Raw genomic sequence first — 20766 nt, 5'->3', positions numbered from 1 at the left:
TGTTTGTCTGCCTCCACATGAGATCCACGTAGGTTGGATGTATGAATAACGCTGAACAAAAGAGAAGGCTTTGTCATATACAGGTGCTTGCTTGATGATAACCTCTCAATAAAATCAGTGGAGGATAAAAACACACGGATCCTGAATCCATGACAGCTGGGTGCACAAAGAGATCTTCAGCACACATTTGGCATGCTGCATGCTTAGTGCTTGAACAGATAATGTGTTCCTCTTGCTAAAAATAAGACTGCGTTTGCAGAATAAAGTCACATGCTTAGTCTACAGACCCTAAGTCTGAAATAATGCATATGAAGTATATAATATAAATGAAACAAAAACATGTCTGGGTCATGTTTCACTAGTTTTTAAAAGGCTCTGTGAGATTTATTAATACCTTTAAAAGTTCCACAGAAATTATATAAATTAAAGTCAGAAATATTTTTTTTTTATATTTTTAAATTAATCAAAAGTGACAGTAAACACATTTATGTTACAAAAGATTTCTATTTCAAATAAATGCTGTTCTTTGATCTTTCGACTCAAATAATCCTGAAAAATGTATTACGTTTTAACAAAAATATTAATCACCACAACTGCTTTCAACATTGATAATAAGTCCGTCCGACTGCCACAAGAGGTCGCCTCTTCATCATATTGACTCTCACACATTACACTGGACTGCATTTCCCATCATCCATTGCACTGATTACACAGCTGTCACAAATCACATGCTCACCTGAAAGCTACTACACTCACTATAAAACACACTCACATCCTGATCTAGTTGCTGAGTATTGTGTAGCGTTTATAGCACTCTCCTAGAGTTAGCTACTGTATCAAGCCATTCCGTGTTTATTTTCTGTTAGTCTCTAGTATTGTTATGCGTTTATCGCTCTCCAAGTGGTAGCTGCTTTACGGAGCCATTTCCTGTCTTAGTTTCTAGTTCATAGTTCTAGTCTTAGTCTAGTCTCGTTGTTTCTTGATTTCCTAGTTCCTGATTCTTGCCCATGTATTTTGGATTAACCCTTTGCTTGCTGTTTCGGACTGTGTTTGCTCCTCACCTGGACTTTTGCTCAAGTTATTGGATTACCCCTCTTGTCAAGCCCTCTGGATATTGTCCGCCGATCAAAGACCCACGTTTGCCCTAGGATTACTCTTCTGTCTTGCCTGTGCCATACCTGTTTGCTGTTGTTCGACCCTGCCTGTGTTTTGACCATGGGTGTTTCTCAAACAGAAGGCTGCATCCTACAAAGGCTGCATTTCTCGGCTGCCACGTAATTATCATCGCTGAAGGCCATCTCAATCGGAAGGATCCTTGGAAGACAGCCGTCGTTTTGCGTCCTTCATTCAGCTGAAATTGAAGGATGCATGGGATGTATCCTCTTCGACCTTCAATCACCCACAATCCTTTGTACCCATCCAAGTTCCATTTCATGAAAATAAACTGACGAAAAACTAGTCAGTACTGAGCTTGTCTGAATTATGAAATCGAAGACAAAAATAATGTTTTCGGACATGAAAGGACAGATGTTATCTTTTGTTTTGGTGTAAATTACTTACTAAAGTATTTTAGTACTTACATTGTATTACATTAATAGAAAGCCAAATAACATAACGATTTGTAATACAAATCTTTTTTCCAAAAAGTTTTATTCTGTGTATGTAGTGTTTTTATGCCATGACGGTGAGGGCGGTAACATATGTGATGTAGCCACGCGCACTTACTAGAGCGTCTCATTCTAGCGTTTATATGCAGATGAGGACTCTAGCCTACAAGACTCTGAAGGACTAAACTAGGAAGGACACCGCCTCGGTAGGATGCAGCCTTCCGTTTGAGAAACACCCCATGTTTCATAATAAAAGCTTGCACTTGGATCTGCACGTTTCACGTCTCGTTCGCCCTGTTACAATGTTAAGTGTTTCATGAGCATCAAATAAGAATAATGATTTCTGAAGGATCATGTGACACAGAAGACTGGAGTAATGACTGCTGAAAATCCAGCTTTGCCATATAAAATGAAAAAAATTGTGATAATATTTAACTGTTTTTACTGCACTGTTGACTTTGAATAAGATGAGCTGGTTATACATTTGTGTGTGGGGAAATTTTTATGTAATAAAAATCTTAAAGTTCTTATTGTTACTAAAATTAAGGTTAATTCGACCCAATTCAAATTTATTTCGATTTTGGGATGAAATAGAACATATTCTTGAAAAGTTTTGTGAGAATTTCAGAATTTAAATAAGGACATCAAAACCTCATTGAATGCTTTATTGATGAAACAATTCTATAGGAAATGGTAACTGAAAACTGTTGATTTTAAAAGATTGTGCATCTTTTAAAAAGATTGAGTTAATTATTTTCCTCCATGACATGCACGGAGCATGTTGCAGACCATCATTTCGAATTCTGTGATATACAATAGATCAGTGGCGTGCCGTGCATTTTACACCTAGACCTTCAATCTATTTCTAACTGAGGCATTAACCTGACAAAATGAAACAAATACGGACCACCCGATGTGCTTACAGATATTTATTAACTCAAACGTATTTATACCTTACAGATAACATTGGAATAAAACAAATAAGGCGATTACATGTGTTTTAAAGTTGACCAAACAATTTAATGAACTCTTACTGCTTTACGACTTCACGAGTCTCCCCGCCGGTCTGCCCAAGCACTGCAGGAGATAAATACTAGTTAGCACTAGTTATCTTTACCGGGAAAGCTTTTCATCTTCATGATGACTCTTTCACAGCGCAGGTGCTGAGGAGGTGTGTGGTTGTTTTTCGCGGTCATTTAAATTTACAGAAAGCGAATATTTTTCAGAATGCACTGAAAATATACAATAACGCACTGTACACAGCATATACGGTAAGAAACCTGAGAAACATTAATAATACTGTGAAAACAGAAATGATTTACAAATGCTGTTTGCTAGCTTTTGGCACTTTTCCACTGCATGGTACGGCACGGTACGGTTCAGTACGGCTCACTTTTGGGGGGTTTTCCACTGGGTACACTACCTGGTACTTTTTTTAGTACCACCTCGGCCAAGGTTCCAAGCGAGCTGTACCGTTACCAAAACGTGACGTGTAAACTCTGCTGATCACTGATTGGCTGGAGAAAATCGTCACTGCCTGCGTCATTGAATTTGCTGCACGAGACACAACAGACCCGCTAGATTTAAATCAGCACAGCCAGCGAAGGATTGAACGCAACTGTTTTGAATGAGCTCACCTTTCTTTTAACAACCAAATAATGGCTGTTTCGTTGTCTGTTGAAGAAGTACAGACTTTCCTCTCACTGATAGCCGAGGAGCAGATCCAGCAAGAGCTTAATGGAGCGATGAGGAATTAAAACATTTTTCAGGAGTCACGGCAGTAGAGGCGGCTCAACTATAACGACACGTGCATAATCCCGCCCACGTGCACAACCCCAGCGGTACTAAACTGCAGTGGAAACACAACCCGAGCCGAACTGAGCCATGTCGTGCCGTGCCGAGTCGTACCACGCAGTGGAAAAGCGCCATTTGACTAGTATTGCTCTCTGAGCATCCAATCAAAGGACGAGAAAATGCTGACGCTATCGTAAGCCTGCTAGATGGCCCTGGTGCTGCCAACTCGAAATCTGACTGGTTAAAACAACGGTTTCATTGCCATTGATTTTAAGCGACAGACGCCTGCACTGTTGACTCTGAAGGCCTTAGGCAGATTTCTTTGACCCTGGCAACACGATTGCTGAAATATGATTGGATAAAAGCTCTAATATAAACATACACTACTGGAAGCAGCGCAGCCAAGAGAAAAGATATGAAATGAAGAGAATAGACTATTGGAAATAATTTAATACACATTCATAGAAAAATATATTAAAATTAAGTCAGTGATTCTGATAGTGTTTAGGCCAGCAAAGAAGGCTTTGCTGGCTCTGACGGCCCACCACTGCAATAAATACACGAAAATCATCAGACTGCACATGGGTGGCACTGTGTCATCTCTGTACCATAAAACTAGGCTATCAAGATTTAGAGTGTTTCTTTTCTTCTAAATCTGGTGAGCTTTCAGCTGTGTTTTGAGCCAGAAGCTTCTCTTTAAAGTCTGACTGTGCACTTCTGAGAGCCAACAATGTAAAAGTCTAAGAACTGACTCATTTATAAAAAAACAGTGTGAATGCAAAATGAATAAAGCTGATTTCAGATGTGAGCATATTTCCCTCTAATCTCTTCTGGCTAGATTATGTTTTGACACTGTGATATGATTTGCTTCCTGAGTGACTACTAAAACTCCTATTGAGAAGAACTGAAGAAATTACTCTGTATCTTTATTTATTTTATTTTTTTGTATTTCCATCTGTTTAGAATTTTTAATGAATAAACAAATGCATGTGCATCTGAGCCAAGGATTTAGACACAGAAGTGCCAAGACTGCAAAGCCTATTTCAAGAGCCTGAGAAGTAGACCAGCCATAACAAGAAAATGAGAAGTATGTGTCTGAAACAGCATACAAGACATACAAGATCACTCTATGAAAGTTAGTTTGTTATCAATTATCCAAAAACTATCAAGCAGCAAGATAATTTTAATATTTAATATAAAGTTAATTTAGAGTACAATAACCACATTTAAAGCTTAGAAACTACAGAAAGGTGATTTTGAGAAATGTTTTAAGTTTATGGTCACCAAAAATGTTATTGTAAACATACTTCAAAATAAGTCATACAGGTTTGGAATACCATGAGAGTAAGTAAATGATGACAGAATTTCCATTTTTGGGTGAACTATCCCCTCTAAAGTGATTAACTCGAAACCACAACACTAAAAGAACAATCAAAATCAACTAATTTAATCAGTTCATGGGCCACCTTTGGTATCATATCTGCAATATTTGCATCCAGATCTTTAGAAATTCTGAATTGAATCAACCCTTAATAATAATTATTCTTTGGTTTTTAATTATTTAGGTCAGTGTCAGACATTGATCAGTTCCTGGTATTTGATTCTCACTAACTACTGGGAAGCTTTGAAAGCCTGCTAGATTGAGCCTTTGACAAACCAGCAAATGGTCCAGCAGGAATACTAAACTGACAGATGGAAAGGAGCAGCAGAGCTGGTCAAGCAACATCATCATGCACTATGTAGCTACAACATATAATGGACTGAAAAATACAGTTAAAACAAAACGACTCATAATTATAGGCACTTATAAATCCTATTACACAACAGTTATAGTTCTCTAATTTGATTGGTCAAACATATGCATATTAACATGGCCAAATTTAGTCTGAAATTAAAGCTACTCAACATTAAGCGAGACAAACAGACTGTCCAAATTTATGAATGTCCAAATTTAGTGATTTCCCCCACAGATTTCAAACAAACACTTAAAACTACTTAAATCATGCAACTTAATTATAAAAGATTCAAATATTTATTTTTTGAAGTTGCATTTAAATTCCACTTGGCTTAGAAATCTGAGGGATGTGCAAACGGATGAATGCTTTTGTTTCTTAAGGTCATGTCACGTTAGCAAAAAAGGGCCATTGCTTATTGTCATTACGATTAGCAATGTACTGTATAAGCATAGTTTACACAGTCACTTTCAAACCAATTAGCTTTCTGTTGGTCACTGCAGTGAATATCACATGTCCAAAATGAAACCCATTGTGAAATTCCAGATTGCATGGATTTCTATTGAAATAACCGCATTTCACTGTCAAAAATCACCAGTATGATGGTAAATGTGGCCACAACTTTCTTGATACAGCCATTATTCTCATCTGATACTTCTTTCAGACTCCTCCTGGTACATCAAAGTCGAGACCATTAATAATAGGGATAAACTAGTAATCAGCATAAAAAAGGTTAAAACTATCATGCATTACTAGTGTAAGCTGATAATAACATATTAGGCAAACATAGAATCTTTGATTGCATGCCTTGAGTGTTTGCTTATTAAATATTTTGGTTAATTTGATTATGCTTTCAGCTCCCAATAAGAGCATAGTACTCTTAGCTGTGTTTATCTTATTTAATCATGTTTACCCATTACACATTTTTGCACAAAATCAAAAAACAAGAAAAAGCCTGCAGATTCAACATCATCTTGATAATTCAGTCCATAAAATCTCAAATCAGTGCCGTTGTTAGGAAAAGCTTGCAGCGTGTGGCTACTGTGTATAATATCTTTAAAAATGTATCGGTATGTGACAGCTGTGTTTCGACCACTGTGGTCACGTCCACACTGTGGATGAGCTTAACATGATCAATGCAATCCGACACCTGGATGATCTATATATCCAGGCACTTCACATATACTCATGGGCAAATATGACAGATTGTAGTTGCTCTTCTTGCATACTGCCGTGGCACAGTTTCTGATAATAATTTTCTCAAAAGAATTACCAGCAAGTTCACTGACCATGTTTATGAACCCAATATAACTGTAGCCCCCAACTGCAGAGCTCCTATCCTCTGGCACAAATTCACAAATAACTGAAGTCTGTCTCATATGCTTATTGAGGTACAAGCCTGTAAAAATAAGCCACACTAGGTTTAGTAAAAAACCTCTGCTGGTCTGGGGATCTAACGTCCAACATTTCAAAGTTGGAATGATTATCCTCACAGTTAGATGGCCACGATGAGTCTAAAATAGCTTTGAATGACTTCTTCCTCCTTTCAAAAAGGTGTTCTGTATATATAACTACCCACAGTGGTTAGCAATTGCAGTCTTTTTCTTGCTTGACAGCTGCTCTAATTGTGTCTGTGTGAATGGGTGCTACCCACTAGAGTGCATGGGTTGTTTTAAGAGTCTTCTTCCTCCATAAATGTCAAGTCTAAATGCCACATCTAGCAAGGGGAGTGTCCTGCCATCTTCAGAAAGGCCACTGTGATAGTAATGTTCATGTGCTGGGGGCAACATCTCCATAAAATGATCTGTGGCCCTTTAAGGCTTCATTATTTAGAGGCCACAAACACTTTAATGGCAGAAAAGAAAGCATTTTGCAAAACTTATATTTACTTGCTTTAGTAAATGCACCGATACTGTTGCTTTGTGCCAGGGTTAGCAAAACTAACGGCAAAAGGAAAAGGAAGGGAGTATGGGAAAACAAATGCTTGGAGAGACTGAAGGGAGGATTACCAGGCCTGGCACACAAAACATGCATTAACTCTCCATTCTAGCTCATTCCAATTGATGCCTGGATGAATGAGTGGCTGATATGCCAGCTCAAATCTCCTGCTCACTCACAGCAGCACAAAGGAGCTGTTCTGTGGGTCAAGTAAATCATAGGGGGAAAGTAGGCCTTAGAGAAAACTAGAGAGACATTTGATGGCTAGACAGATGGACTGTAAAGGAAAAATAAAATGAAGCCAACATGAAATCAAAATGCACCCTATATACATTCTTAATAAACATTTCTGGTCTTATTTTGGTAACATTCTGGTAATATTTTCTTTCACATGTCAAACAGCAGCCACGATAACACTGTATAACTGATATAGGCTTATGCTTTTTTTTTCTTTTTATTTGAAATATTCCCAATTGTTAACTATATCATGAAATATCTTGATTCTCAAATAAGTGTAGGAAATGCATTTTGCACCTTTCTAGATCATGTTAGTTGATCTATAATTGGCGATGGGCAAAGTAGCCTAATAGGGTAATCTATTAACTACGCATAAAAACCCGTCTTTTTACTTAAGTTCCAGATATGGGTGTCATGCTATAAAATATTTTTAATACGACTGACTTTGTATTTAAGGTGAATTTATTCAAAACATTGCAATTTAATAATTATAACACTTTCATTGTACAGAAAGAAAGCAAAGAACATTTACATTATCGAAGAACATTTTTAAGCACTCTTAAAAACTCAATCACAGAAGCTTTTTACACTGTGAAATTAATGTACAACTTACATTGTAAGCACATCTGCACACACTTTGTTGTTTCTGATGAGAGAATTTGTCAGAGAGCAGAATTCATTCAGCAAGCAAATGATCAAATCAGCGACGTTTCAGCAATGACTCATTTGAATGCCTCTGATTGGTCATTGCATTGGTCATAAGCTCAACAGAATCGCGTGTGATTGGTTATAACGCGCAGCGCTGTAAAAACACGTCTGTCTCTGGCTCAATGCCAGCCAAAGTGCAACGCAGATTTGAAATTAGCAACTGATGCTGTGTCGCACTGCACGTTCTAATCACACCAGTATGATTGTATGAAATATAAAAAAATATATATATATTATTCTGCTTTTTTTTTTTTTTTTTTTTTTTTGTCTTTTGGAAGCTGCATTCAAAATCTACTAGGCTCAAAAATCTAAGCGGGCATGAATCTGACACCTCTGCATGTACCAATCATGATTTGAATTGACAGTCATGGTGTCAAAATATCTGAAATGGTGAAGACTCGCCCATGATTGAGGCCTGAGTACTTAACCAGATGGGCTCATTTATGCTAACAAGACCGAAAAGAATCCGACACCATATGAATGCAATGTGACCTGATCCTCTCCTGCTGTAGCACCCCTCATATAAGAGCGGAGTAAACCTGCCCAACACCAAATGAATAAAACACATGTGAAAAAGACCAAGAGTTTATCACAGCACATCAAAGCCAACCTGTTGAATGATCTGAGAGCAAGCTTTGGTTAAACACATCAAACATTTCTGTACTTCTGGAAGGAAGCGTGTAATTTTGCTGGATGTTGGCAAATAATAGCTCTTAGAGTCTTCCCCAGAAGGACTGACCTGACCTTCAGCAGCCATCTAAAAACAGCTCTGCCTGTCAGCAGCACCAGCTTCAGGCTCACGGCAAACATCAAGACTGGTACTTGCTGCCTACTGGTTTGGGACTATCTGAGAGAGAATAGCATTATATAATTTGTTATAATAACATTATTGACACAACAACTTGTTATGAGGAACATTTTTGTTTTCTGACTTCGTACATCAAGTTAATTAGTTAAATAAATCAAGTTAAATAAATTGCATGCTTTATGATGTGTGTATAAATCATAACATTAGTCTGGTGGACCACAACTGAATTTCATGTCTTAACCTTGTGCAATGTGACACAAAATCAGTCAATCAGAAGATATTTTATGTTTAATTTTATGTTAATGTGTATTTGCTCAAACCTACAGTCTAAACAGTAATGTTGTAAAATATTATTATAATTTAAAATATATATTTTCTATTTTAATGTTTTTTTTAAATGTATAGTTGTATTTTCAGCAGCTATTTCTGCATGATCCTTTAGAAATCAACCAAATCAATGTGCTGATCTGCTGTTCAAGAAACATTTCTTTATTATATCATAATACATGTGCTTCTTAATAATTTTGTGGAAACCATGAAAACTTTTTTGTCAGGATTCTTTGATAAAATTTCAAAGAATAGCATTTATTTGAAAGTTTTTATTGTCAATTATGATCAACTCAATGCTCCTTGCTAAATAACAGCGCTATTTTTTTAAATAAAAATTCAATTGAACGTTGTTAAATCATAAATTGTTTGTAACGGGACCAGTGAAAATATATATCATATTTTATAAATACAATGAGATATACGTTTCACAAAAATCAAGCAATAGTGAAAGACTGAAAAGGCTTTTTTCTTCCAACTAGCTCATGGCATAGGGAATGCAATAATCAGCTTTAAAAACAAAGTAGTTTTGTGTTCATCTGCCAGCATCGATCTTCCTGAAGACTGACTGGAATGAACAACTTCATTAGAGAATAGGCTTGTGATATGTGTGAGAGATGTCATATAAGCAGTCCAGCACTGGAAAGTCACAATGAAAATCAACACTGTTGGGAACGCTCTCACCAGGGGTGTTGTGCTATTTCAAGAACTTGAAAAAAAAAAAAAAAAAAAAACTTTGAATATGGTCCAAGTGAAGAGACACAGCTACATTTGTGTCATTAATCCAACACACTGATAGTATTAATGCAGATCAAATTCAAGCCAACCATAAAACTCAATCTTCACAAGCTTTATCTGGATGCTCAGTGAATACCATATGAATGAGTGTAGCTCTTAATTTGAAACGTCCATATTTGAACACCCTAATATCACTTCACAAAGGTGAAACACTATTCCACCAGTTGGTGCATTAGGGTACGTCAAGAGAGTCCACAATAATATTATGCTGAGTTTTATAACATTAGGCTACTTCAATTGCCCTTCACCGGATGAAACATCCTCAAAATATTTGGCAGATCCTAAAGAGTGGATCCCTGTTGACATTTAACTGTAACATCTTTTCAGAGTCAAACATTTCTAATGACACCACAGAGTCAAATGAAATGTCACAGAACATTAGTGTAAATATAAGGTGATTTAGTGCTGAGTAATCCCATAACATTCCTCTTTTACATTGGAGGTCCCAACCCCCCTTTACTCCTACCACCACTCAGTTCAATAGGATTAATAATTTTCTCATCTGCGCAATTCTATCATTCTAGTGACAACACAATGGCTAAAACAAGCTTGGATCTCAACTTCTGTCGAATAATGAATAATGCAAATGTTTGATTATTACACATTTCATAGTTCTCAAAGTAAAAACTTACATAAACATTCATAGTTTAAATGCATTTAGTGAGTTCATATGATTTAGTTTAATTTAGTAGCTAAATAAATAATTTAGTAATTTTTTGGGATAATTTGATAGAACTGACCTTCTATAACTGTTGCTTAATTACTGTCTAATGCATTCTCCAGATAAAAGTATTATTTTCCTTAGAAGTTCCTTTTCATCCAAACCACCCAGAGGTATTTATATCCCTCATCTGCTGCTTTCAGTTTGAGCTGAATTGCAAGTTCATGCTTTCTGTGTGCCATCTGTTACAGTCTGAGCTGCTCTCAGCCAAGAGAAACCCTCATTTCAGCACCTAGTGCTGAATAGGAGTACTCACAGTCATACACAGAAGCTTCTGCCAACAATATTTCACCCAATTCAGAAGGCCAGTATATTAGCCAAAGAAAGTTAGGAAATATATTTTCATATCATCTGTTGTATGTACAATTTCTCAAAACCATTTGAAAAATTTCTATGCTAGAGTATAATGTAAACAACCGCAGAAAGACTTCATCAGTCTGGAATACTGATGCATTGTGTTTTTTTCTAAATTAAAAACGGCAATAAATAAATATTTATTTTATTCATAATACTTGTATGTATAATGTATGTACAGTGTTGGGGAAAGTTACTTTTAAAAGTAATGCATTACAATATTGCTTTACTTTCTAAAAAAGTAACTGATTACGTTACTTAGTTACTTTTTATGGCAAGTAATGCGTTACATTACTTTTGAGTTACTTTTTAAATCTGGGCAGGGCTTGCTTGTTTGTTTTTATTATAAAAAGTTCTTCTTTTACAAATGTAAAAGCTCTTTCACATCAAAAATTAAATGAATATGCCTCAGGCTGAAGGAAATGTAAATTCATGTCTGTACAGCGGGCGCAGCTCAAACAAATCGCATGAAGAATATGAAGCAGGAGAAGAAAGTTCAACCATATTCAGCAATAACAAAAATGAAACACAAATGTGTCATTTTTGCTTAGTATGATTGAATTGAATTGTCGACGGTCAGTAGCAAAGACATCGGTTAATAAAATGGGATTAAATACATAAATGATATTTGTCTTATTTAACAATTATTGCAGGTTTGAATAATATTCTGAGTTTGCATTTGACTGTTTTTATTCATTCTGAGGAATACTGAATCTGTTTTTATGCAGGTGTGATGAGTAAATACATGTTCATATTTAGTCTAGATCTACAGTAACATCATGTTCACACAACACCTCTGCACTTATTCCTGATTTCTCTCAACATGGCAACACGAGAGCTGTCAATCAAAACACGGGAAACAAAGTTGGCATTACTTATTTGAAAAAGTCATTCAGATATTTCCTTCTAAATTAAAAAGTAATGTGTTACTTTACTAGTTACTTAAAAAGAGTAATCTGGTTATGTAAACCGCATTACTTGTAATGTGTTACCCCCAACACTGTTTATGTATAATAACTAAACTGAATAGAAGCCCCAGTAAATAAATAAATATATATATAGTGAGTGAGTGAGTGAAGTAGTATGGTGACCCATACTCGGAATTTGTGCTCTGCATTTAACCCATCCAAGGTGCACACACACAGCAGTGAACACACACACACCGTGAACACACACCCGGAGCAGTGGGCAGCCATTTATGTTGCGGCGCCCGGGGAGCAGTTGGGGGTTCGGTGCCTTGCTCAAGGGCACCTCAGTCGTGGTATTGAGGGTGGAGAGAGCGCTGGACATTCACTCCCCCGAGACTCGAACCCGCAACATATGTTTATATTTACTGGGGCTTCTTTTCAGTTTAATTATCTAGACTAAATATGAACATGTATACACACTGCCACTCAAAAGTTTGGGATCAGTAAGATTTTTTATGTTTTTAAGGGAGTTTCTTCTGCTCATCGAGGCTGTATTTATTCGATCAAAAATATAAAAAAAACTGTAATATTGTGAAATCTTATTGCAATTTCTAATATTGGTTCCCTATTTTGATATACTTTAAAATATAATTTATTTCTGTGATGCAGCGCTGAATTTCTTCAGTGTCACATGATATTACAGAAATCATTCTAATATTTTGATTTGGTGTCTCTCATTATTATCAATGTTGAAAAATTAATTCCCATTTTTTGGGATGCATTCCCAATTATATTATATTATATTAAGCTAATTATTCTTTGATCTCAACTGCTCATAAACAGGTCCAGAACAGTTCATTATTGCATGTTTTAACCAGAGCAAAGTCTCTGGCACTGAACAGGAATTCTCACTGGCTGATCAGTAAATAGCACCCAGGCTGTCTGTCTCCTGTGGGCTGGTGAATAATATTCATCCTCTTAAGTTACATGGATCCTCCTCAGACCTACTAATATGATACTCGCAGCATTTGTAAATCTACGTCTTGATTCATATACAGAATAACAGAACACTTCTTGCCTCCTTTACAGCAGTGAGGTACTTTTATAGAAAAGCCCCCTGTTGAGCCAAGCAGCAGCCAGAACAAACGTATTGGGTACCACCTGTTACTCTACAGTGACTGACTAGGCCCTGTGCTACTGGTCTTTTCCTGTAGACAAACGGACCTGCCACACACTTCTTGATTTAGATATTCTTAGTAACCAGTACAGTGAGGCCAAACCGCTGTCAAATGTTGCAAATAAAAAGGCCTAGAAAAGCCTCAGAAGATTCCAATCTACATTACGATACTGTTGAGGGTGTATACGTCACTATAATATGCCTAATACTATGGACTACCTAGGATAGTGGCAGGACAGACATTCTTGCTGACCGCAGACTATATTGGCAGAGGTGACAAAATGGCAGTGCATCATCTCTTTGTGGCATGTATTGCCACCGTTTGACCGCTCGATCATTGTCTGACATTTTTTACACAAGAGGATCTATTTTTTCCAAGACCCTCTAATGCCAGCAACATATTGGGGCAGTGAATCTGTCCTCACTAGACATCTGAGAATAGGTGCATGTGGACTGTGCACTTATCTGAAGACACACTTCAACACAATGACACAAACAGATACATTTATAGTCAAACGCACTCATGCCAACAATATATATATATATATATATATATATATATATATATATATATATATATAATAAAATTAACAAAATCTTTCTACTAGGTCAACTATGCGCGTTTGCAGAGCTAGAATTGTTACAGTACATTGAGAACTCACCCTTCTGTGATATCTGACCTTCCTATCTCACAATAAAGCCCTCGTAAACACCCTTTTGCACTCATTCATGCTGACTTCCTTGTATTTATCGAACTACAATTTCACAGAACTAGCTGTTCAAGAGAAACATTAGTCATCACGACTTCATGTTGCATGCAACAGAACAAGGATGAATCGACTCGAGTGCAATGAACTGACAGCAAACATTACGATCAATACTGTACATCTACATTGGAAATATTGATTTACAGGATTCCTCAAAGCAGCATTGCAGAAAGACTACTAAATATTTCAGGAAAAAAAAAAACATTTCACAATATCTACACAAACTTTACACCTAGATACCAATCACTTCTACGAGGCACAAACTGCACATGCCCAATGCAAGTTTCCAAATCAAGAAGGATATAGCATAATGATAATACAGTATTATAGTAATATAGGAGAAGCATAATCATTATCATCATATGATGAATAACGTCATTACTATTACATAACAAACAACTATGGATCAGCGACAGATCTGCAAAGGATCAAGAACCAAGATAACAATGAATGAATAAAGGAACTACAAATCATCAAATCACACTGTAGTGAAATGACAGATCATATTTTAAGTCTCATAATAAGAGAATTGGACAGTGAGGTTTGGAAAAGAATTCAACTTTGAGTGAAACACTTAAGATTATTCTTACTTACACAACACTCATGAAAATTTCAATTAAGTCGATTAGACTCAATCTACATTCATTTGTATTTGAGTAAACGCATGCTGAACTAATGAATCACTGTCTGTTGGGCCAAGATTTGGGGGTCTTACCCTGGAAACGATGAGGGGCATGTTGAAGTCCTTGCCTCCTTGCAACCGGAAGCCCCAAGGCGAAGGTCCAGTGAGTGAAACGTTGTATGAAGTCATTGTTCAAAAAAGCCTGTGTATTGTTTAAGCAACAGAATTTCTCCAAACGGATGGGGAAAATGGATTTGGAGGGGGGCGGGGCACGTGCCAAACAGCCTCTGAAAGAAGAAGGGGGGAAAAAAAAGTGTAAATTGAAAGTAACACTCACACCTCTCCGATTAAAAAAAAACCCTGCAGGCCCAAAAGGGTCAAAGTAGCAACTTAAAACAAGGAATTCAGGCCCAGCCAAACTGCAACTAATGCAAAATAACTGGAGCAACAGAGAAGAGCTATGAGCCAGAGGAAGAGGATTCTTGCCTGTTCAGATGAGCTGGACAGACAGCCTAAGAATAGCTGCTCCTCTGCCGAGAGCGATAGCACTATGGCACTGAGGGGAGGGGGGAGGAAGGGGCACTTATATGGCATGTAAGGGGACACCCAGAATGCCAGGCCTCCCATGATTCACAGAGCTAATATAGCCCCCTCTTAGGCTAAAAGATTTTTCTAGACTCCTTTCTTCTAGGGTGCCTCATCTATCTGGGTCCTGGGCTAGTTTGGGTTTGGGTTAGGTTTAGCGTTAGGCTTAACTCCTTGCAAGTGCAACCTGGCTGATTCTGAAAAAAAGGTCAACAAAAGGTTAGAGTTAATTGGCAGCCCCTACAGACACAAACAAGCTAAACTCATTCATTCGCAATGCATTCTGGGATTGAACTGTGTCTCCTGTTTAAATGAAGTGTCTATCATCATTCTAAATACACTGAAATTTTAATATACACTACCGGGTCAGTAACACGTTTAAAGAAATTGACATTTTAATCTAAATAAAAACTGTAAGGTCACATATAATGTTACAAAAGATTTTAAAAAATAAACATTTCATAGTTTCCACTGAAATATTAAGCAGCATTTCAACACCCATAATAAGAAATATTTTTTGAGCAGTAAATAAGCATATTAGAATGATTTAGTAATGGCTGCTGAAAAATTTGCTTTTCCATTATAGCAGTAAAACACATTTTAAAATAGATTAAAACAGTTATTTAAATAGTAATAATATTTCACAATAAAATAGATTTTATTGTTTTTTTAATCAATGCAGCCTTGGTGAGCATTAGAGACTTCTTTTAAAATCATTAAGAAGTCTTACCAACCCCAAACTTTTGAATGGTAGTGAATCTTTATGAATACATTAACTTTGGATGCAATCAATCACTCTAACGTCATACTAACATTTAAAACATTCCATTGGCATTGTAATCATAATGCAGGACGTAATTTTTTATTCTTTATTGCAAATAAACCTTGAATGGCATCTACATGAGATAATGTTATCCCAAGCATTCAGTGGCATCTGGAGGTACTTAATGAGCAGCTTTAAACAAAGAATGAGTGGCAGTGAGAAACGCCTGATATGCTCTTATTGCTCTCAGAGAACCGAGATAAGAGGACCTCGTGCACCAGCACATCACAAGCTCCGCACCGAGACATCGGAGGAAAGATAACCACTGAGGACCTGCCTGTTCGCCCAGCCTAATTTGGGAGACCTCTAGTTTGCAGCTAAGTTTAGCACTCGTCAACGGAAGAATTTGAAGTAATACTGTACATGAATGTTCAACAATCAGGCCTTCATAGACGACATTTCAGAGAACAAGCATCCTGGACAGTTAGCGACATTGCTTTAATAATTGATACAGTGCTTGTCATTGTGAGCCTTGGCAAAGACAACATACTATTATTGTAAAAAACTGCATTGGGTTTAAAGTATTTTCTGATTCAAGTTGGTGTATCTTTTCTAACCAGTCATACTGCATGGTTTGTCCTATCATACATTTATATACATTTTAAAGTGTGATACTGCTTTAAAAAAAGCTATAAAATCTGGTTTGCAACAAGATCGACTTCTTTTTAATAGTTTAAGAAATAAGGTACTTAAGACATTACGGCAGGCTAAGGTACAGTTTTTTGTTAATATTAATAGAGGCTAAAGGCAATAGTAAAAGGGTATGGCAAACTATTAATAAATTGATAAAGAAAGACATTAAATCATGTACTAAATGTTTAGAATTGGATTTTAAAGGAAGTATAATTGATAAACCTGATGAAATTGCTGATGTATTTCATAATTTGACTCAGTTCAAAATTTGAGTGATACATTTGGAATAAGACAAAGAAATTAAATCAGTGAATTTAGTCAAATCTGCATTTCATTTGACAACAGTTACAGAGAGTATAATTCTCAAAATTAGACAAGGGTGGGGTTGTGGGTGTTGTGTTCCTTGGTTTACAAAAGGCATTCGATACACTAAATCACAATATTTTATTATCTAAATTATCACATTTAAATTTTTCAGAAGATACAATAAAATGGATTGAGTCTTATCTTACATCAAGGAAACAGTGTACCCGGATTAATACATACATATCTTCTTTGAGAGATTGTCCCACAGGGGTTCCTCAGGGGTCAACCCTAGGGCCATTACTCTTTAGTTTGTATTTGAATGATCTTCCAGATGTTTGTCCTGATGTACATATTCAAATGTACGCAGATGACACTGTGATTTATGTTCATGACAAAACAAAACAAAAGGTGGCACAAAAATTATCTATCGCAATGACAAAATTTTTAGATTGGTTTACTCAGTGCCGCTTAACATTAAATGTTCGTAAAAGTGCATGTATGTATTTTAAAATTAAAAAGGAGGAGGAGGTCCAACCGGATATATTAGTTAATGGTGAAAAATGACCAATTGTACCAGATTTTAAGTATCTTGGAGTTATTTTAGATTCTCATTTAACATTTGAAAAGCATGTTCGAAAAATAGTTTGTGCAGTGACACCTCAACTTACCTTTATTGTGTTTTATAATTGTTTTTTAATGTACAAAATTGTTAACAATCTTGCACTTTCACCCTTGAAGGAATTTGGTTTCTCTTGTACTAAAAATATAAGACAAACTTGAGCTTCGTCTAGAGGTGATTGTGCAGTGAATTTTAGCGCTACTGATTTTGGTCGTTCAGCTTTCTCTGTGAGAGCTGTTAATAACTGGAATAATTTACCAATTACTATAAGACAGTGTTCTACCTTAGCACAATTTAAGCTACATTTGAAAATATGATTAAAGACGAGTCAGGTGTGTGACCATTGAGTATTTCTGTATTTTGAATGAAACTTTGGTGAGTTGTAAAATTTTTATAATTGTTTGTAGGATTCAAGATTCAAGATTTTTTTTTTTATTTGTCACATACACAATTATACAGAGTATAACCAGCAGTGAAATGTAAGTCAGGTCCGCTCCAAGGACAGTGCAATTGTATAGACAAATATTAGAATAAACAAATAATAGAATAAAAGATAAAAGATAATGCTTTGTAGTATTTACAGGGGATATTTTGTAGAAATTTGGATTGTAGTTTCTATGTGGGGGATTATATTTTTTTTATCTGTTAAATTGTGGGGGGATTTTGCAAATAAATCGCACCAACTGTCGTCACCTTCTCACCAAGCTGCTTGGCGATGGTCTTGTAGCCCATTCCAGCCTTGTGTAGGTCTACAATCTTGTCCCTGCCATCCTTGGACCGCTATTTGGTCTTGGCCATGGTGGAGAGTTAGGAATCTGACTGATTGATTGCTTCTGTGTTGTCCACAGAAGGTGACAACAGTTGGTGCGATTATTCGCAAATGGCAGAAACACAAAATGACTGTCAATCTCCCTCGGTCTGGGGCTCCATGCAAGATCTCACCTCGTGGAGTCTCAATGATCATGAGAACGGTAAGGAATCAGCCCAGAACTACACAGGAGTATCTTGTCAATGATCTCAAGGCAGCTGGGACCATAGTCACCAAGAAAACAATTGGTAACACTGAAATCCTGCAGCACCCGCAAGGTCCCCCTGCCCAATTATTCAGAGGAGAACTGGGAGAAAGTGTTGTGGTCAGATGAGACCAAAATTGAGCTCTTTGGCATCAACTCAACTCGCCGTGTTTGGAGGAGGAGGAATGCTGCCTATGACCCCAAGAACACCATCCCCACCGTCAAACATGGAGGTGGAAACATTATTCTTTGGGAGTGTTTTTCTTCTAAGGGGACAGGACAACTGCACTGCATCAAAGGGACGATGGACGGGGCCATGTACCGTCAAGGCCAGGGCATTGAAAATGGGTCATGGATGGGTATTCCAGCATGACAATGACCCAAAACACACGGCCAAGGCAACAAAAGAGTGGCTCAAGAAGAAGCACATTAAGGTCCTGGAGTGGCCTAGCCAGTCTCCAGACCTTAATCCCATAGAAAAATCTGTGGAAGGAGCTGAAGGTTCGAGTTGCCAAATGTCAGCCTCGAAACCTTAATGACTTGGGGAGGATCTGCAAAGAGGAGTGGGACAAAATCCCTCTTGAGATGTGTGCAAACCTGGTGGCCAACTACAAGAAACGTCTGACCTCTGTGATTCCCAACAAGGGTTTTGCCACCAAGTACTAAGTCATGTTTGCGAAGTGGTCAAATACTTATTTGACTCATTAAAATGCAAATCAATTTATAACTTTTTTGAAATGCGTTTTTCTGGATTTTTTTGTTGTTATTGTTGTTCTGTCTCTCGCCGTTCAAATAAACCTACCATTAAAATTATAGGATTGTTATGTATGCATCACATAACAATTTTAGATATTTTAGATAGACCACATTATCGACCTTACAGAAGATCAAATGAGAGTTTGTACATTATTTGAACCAGCAATATGCATCTACACAAACACAATGCAACAGGATATTGAACTAGTTGATTTATGATAACTTGGTCAATTGTGTGCATACAGAGACCAGTCTTTATGTAAAGTCCCTCATGTCTATTTATTGTCCGTAACAATTACTTTTATAAATACTTAATGTTTGCACCAAGGATTCCCAAGAAAATTGACCTTCAAAGAGAAAAAAAATCACAACAAAGCTGACAGGAGCAGCATCCAACAGTTGCCACCTGAAGACAACTTGTATTCCACCTCAGTTACTGCATAAAGCAAAACACTTTTACACCTTTTCACCATGCACAGTAGTGTATTACATGTAGCTACTGCAAATATAATAGATCCATCTTTGACCACATAGAAACGTGCAAAACATGTAAATAATGCCCCATGCAAAACTACACACATCAGGAAAGAAAAGAAAAAAAAGACTTCAATGAGCTTGAACATCACTCAATCAGTGTTGCCAGAAGCCAAAACTAGACACATGCACCTGACAACCCATTCAAAACAATAACAGACAAGCCACTGACTGCAGAATAGTCTATATATTAGACTCGAAGTAATATATAGTAATATATCGGTAGGTACGGAAGAATTGGAAAACTATGAATGAAGCCCTAACGGAGAGATCGATGTTTATAGAAATGTTTTCACGCGACTGCAGTCACTGAGCGTCTCGAGTACAGTGTCAAGCCTGTTGCCTCCATTTCCATTCAACAAACCATTAAATAGAAACAAGTTCTCAAAGTTTTGCTTCAACCTACATTGCATGCTTAAAGTTGCTTTATACTGACACCCGCGAGCCTTGCAGTTTGGTGTCGCTCCGTTTCCTCCAGAGGCGAGCTCTGTCACTCACAAGATCCCTGGAGTCCCCGGTGTACGTAAGCACACGGGACGCATATTGACCAATCATACTATGCCGAAGCATAAACTCATGAATATTAATTAAGGAATGTGGCGTTTCCCCCCGCGTAGGCCTCCGAGATTCGCTGGAATGCCGACGCTGAGCTAATCATCTGGAGAATTAACCAATCATCATATGGTGAGAGTTTGGCTCATGAATATTAATTAGCTTTTGTGGCTGATGTGTTAGTGGAGTTACCAAGCAACACAGCATGACCTGATAAATATTAATGAGGAAAGCCTTATTTTTCCATAGTAGGATTCGTAATTTCCCACACGGGACGGGAAGACATAGGGCGAGGGATTTTCATTAGAGGAATTATTAAAGAGACAGTCGTCCCTCTGTTGCCCATGTCAACTGTTTTGAAAATGAGTCAACTTAACATCTGACCTATAAAAAGCCTCAAAAGCCATCAGACATTCTGCAGGGCCCTATATTTAATTCACTAAACT

General features: G+C 37.1%; 1 protein-coding gene across 9 annotated transcripts in view; it reads right to left on the bottom strand.

The window, feature by feature from the left end:
- The window catches only part of LOC306882861 (LIM domain-binding protein 3-like), a 47203-nt gene extending 26875 nt beyond the window's left edge, over positions 1-20328 (bottom strand). For 6 of the 9 annotated variants that reach the window (XM_079437828.1, XM_079437831.1, XM_079437833.1 and 3 more), the window contains exons 1-2: positions 14986-15057; positions 14593-14786 (exon numbers count right to left, since the gene is read on the bottom strand). In XM_079437828.1, coding sequence (XP_079293954.1) covers positions 14593-14688 — 96 coding nt within the window. In that variant the 5' untranslated portion in view covers positions 14689-14786; positions 14986-15057. Of the gene's footprint in view, positions 1-14592; positions 14787-14985; positions 15058-20174 lie in introns of those variants that run through there. The other 3 variants (XM_079437829.1, XM_079437832.1, XM_079437834.1) reach the window with 2 other exon arrangements.
- Positions 20329-20766: the final 438 nt, after the last annotated feature.

This window comes from Barbus barbus, assembly GCF_936440315.1.
Source record: "Barbus barbus genome assembly, chromosome: 16".
Classification (NCBI taxonomy): domain Eukaryota; kingdom Metazoa; phylum Chordata; class Actinopteri; order Cypriniformes; family Cyprinidae; genus Barbus; species Barbus barbus.
This window is presented reverse-complemented; position numbering and strand designations above follow the sequence as displayed.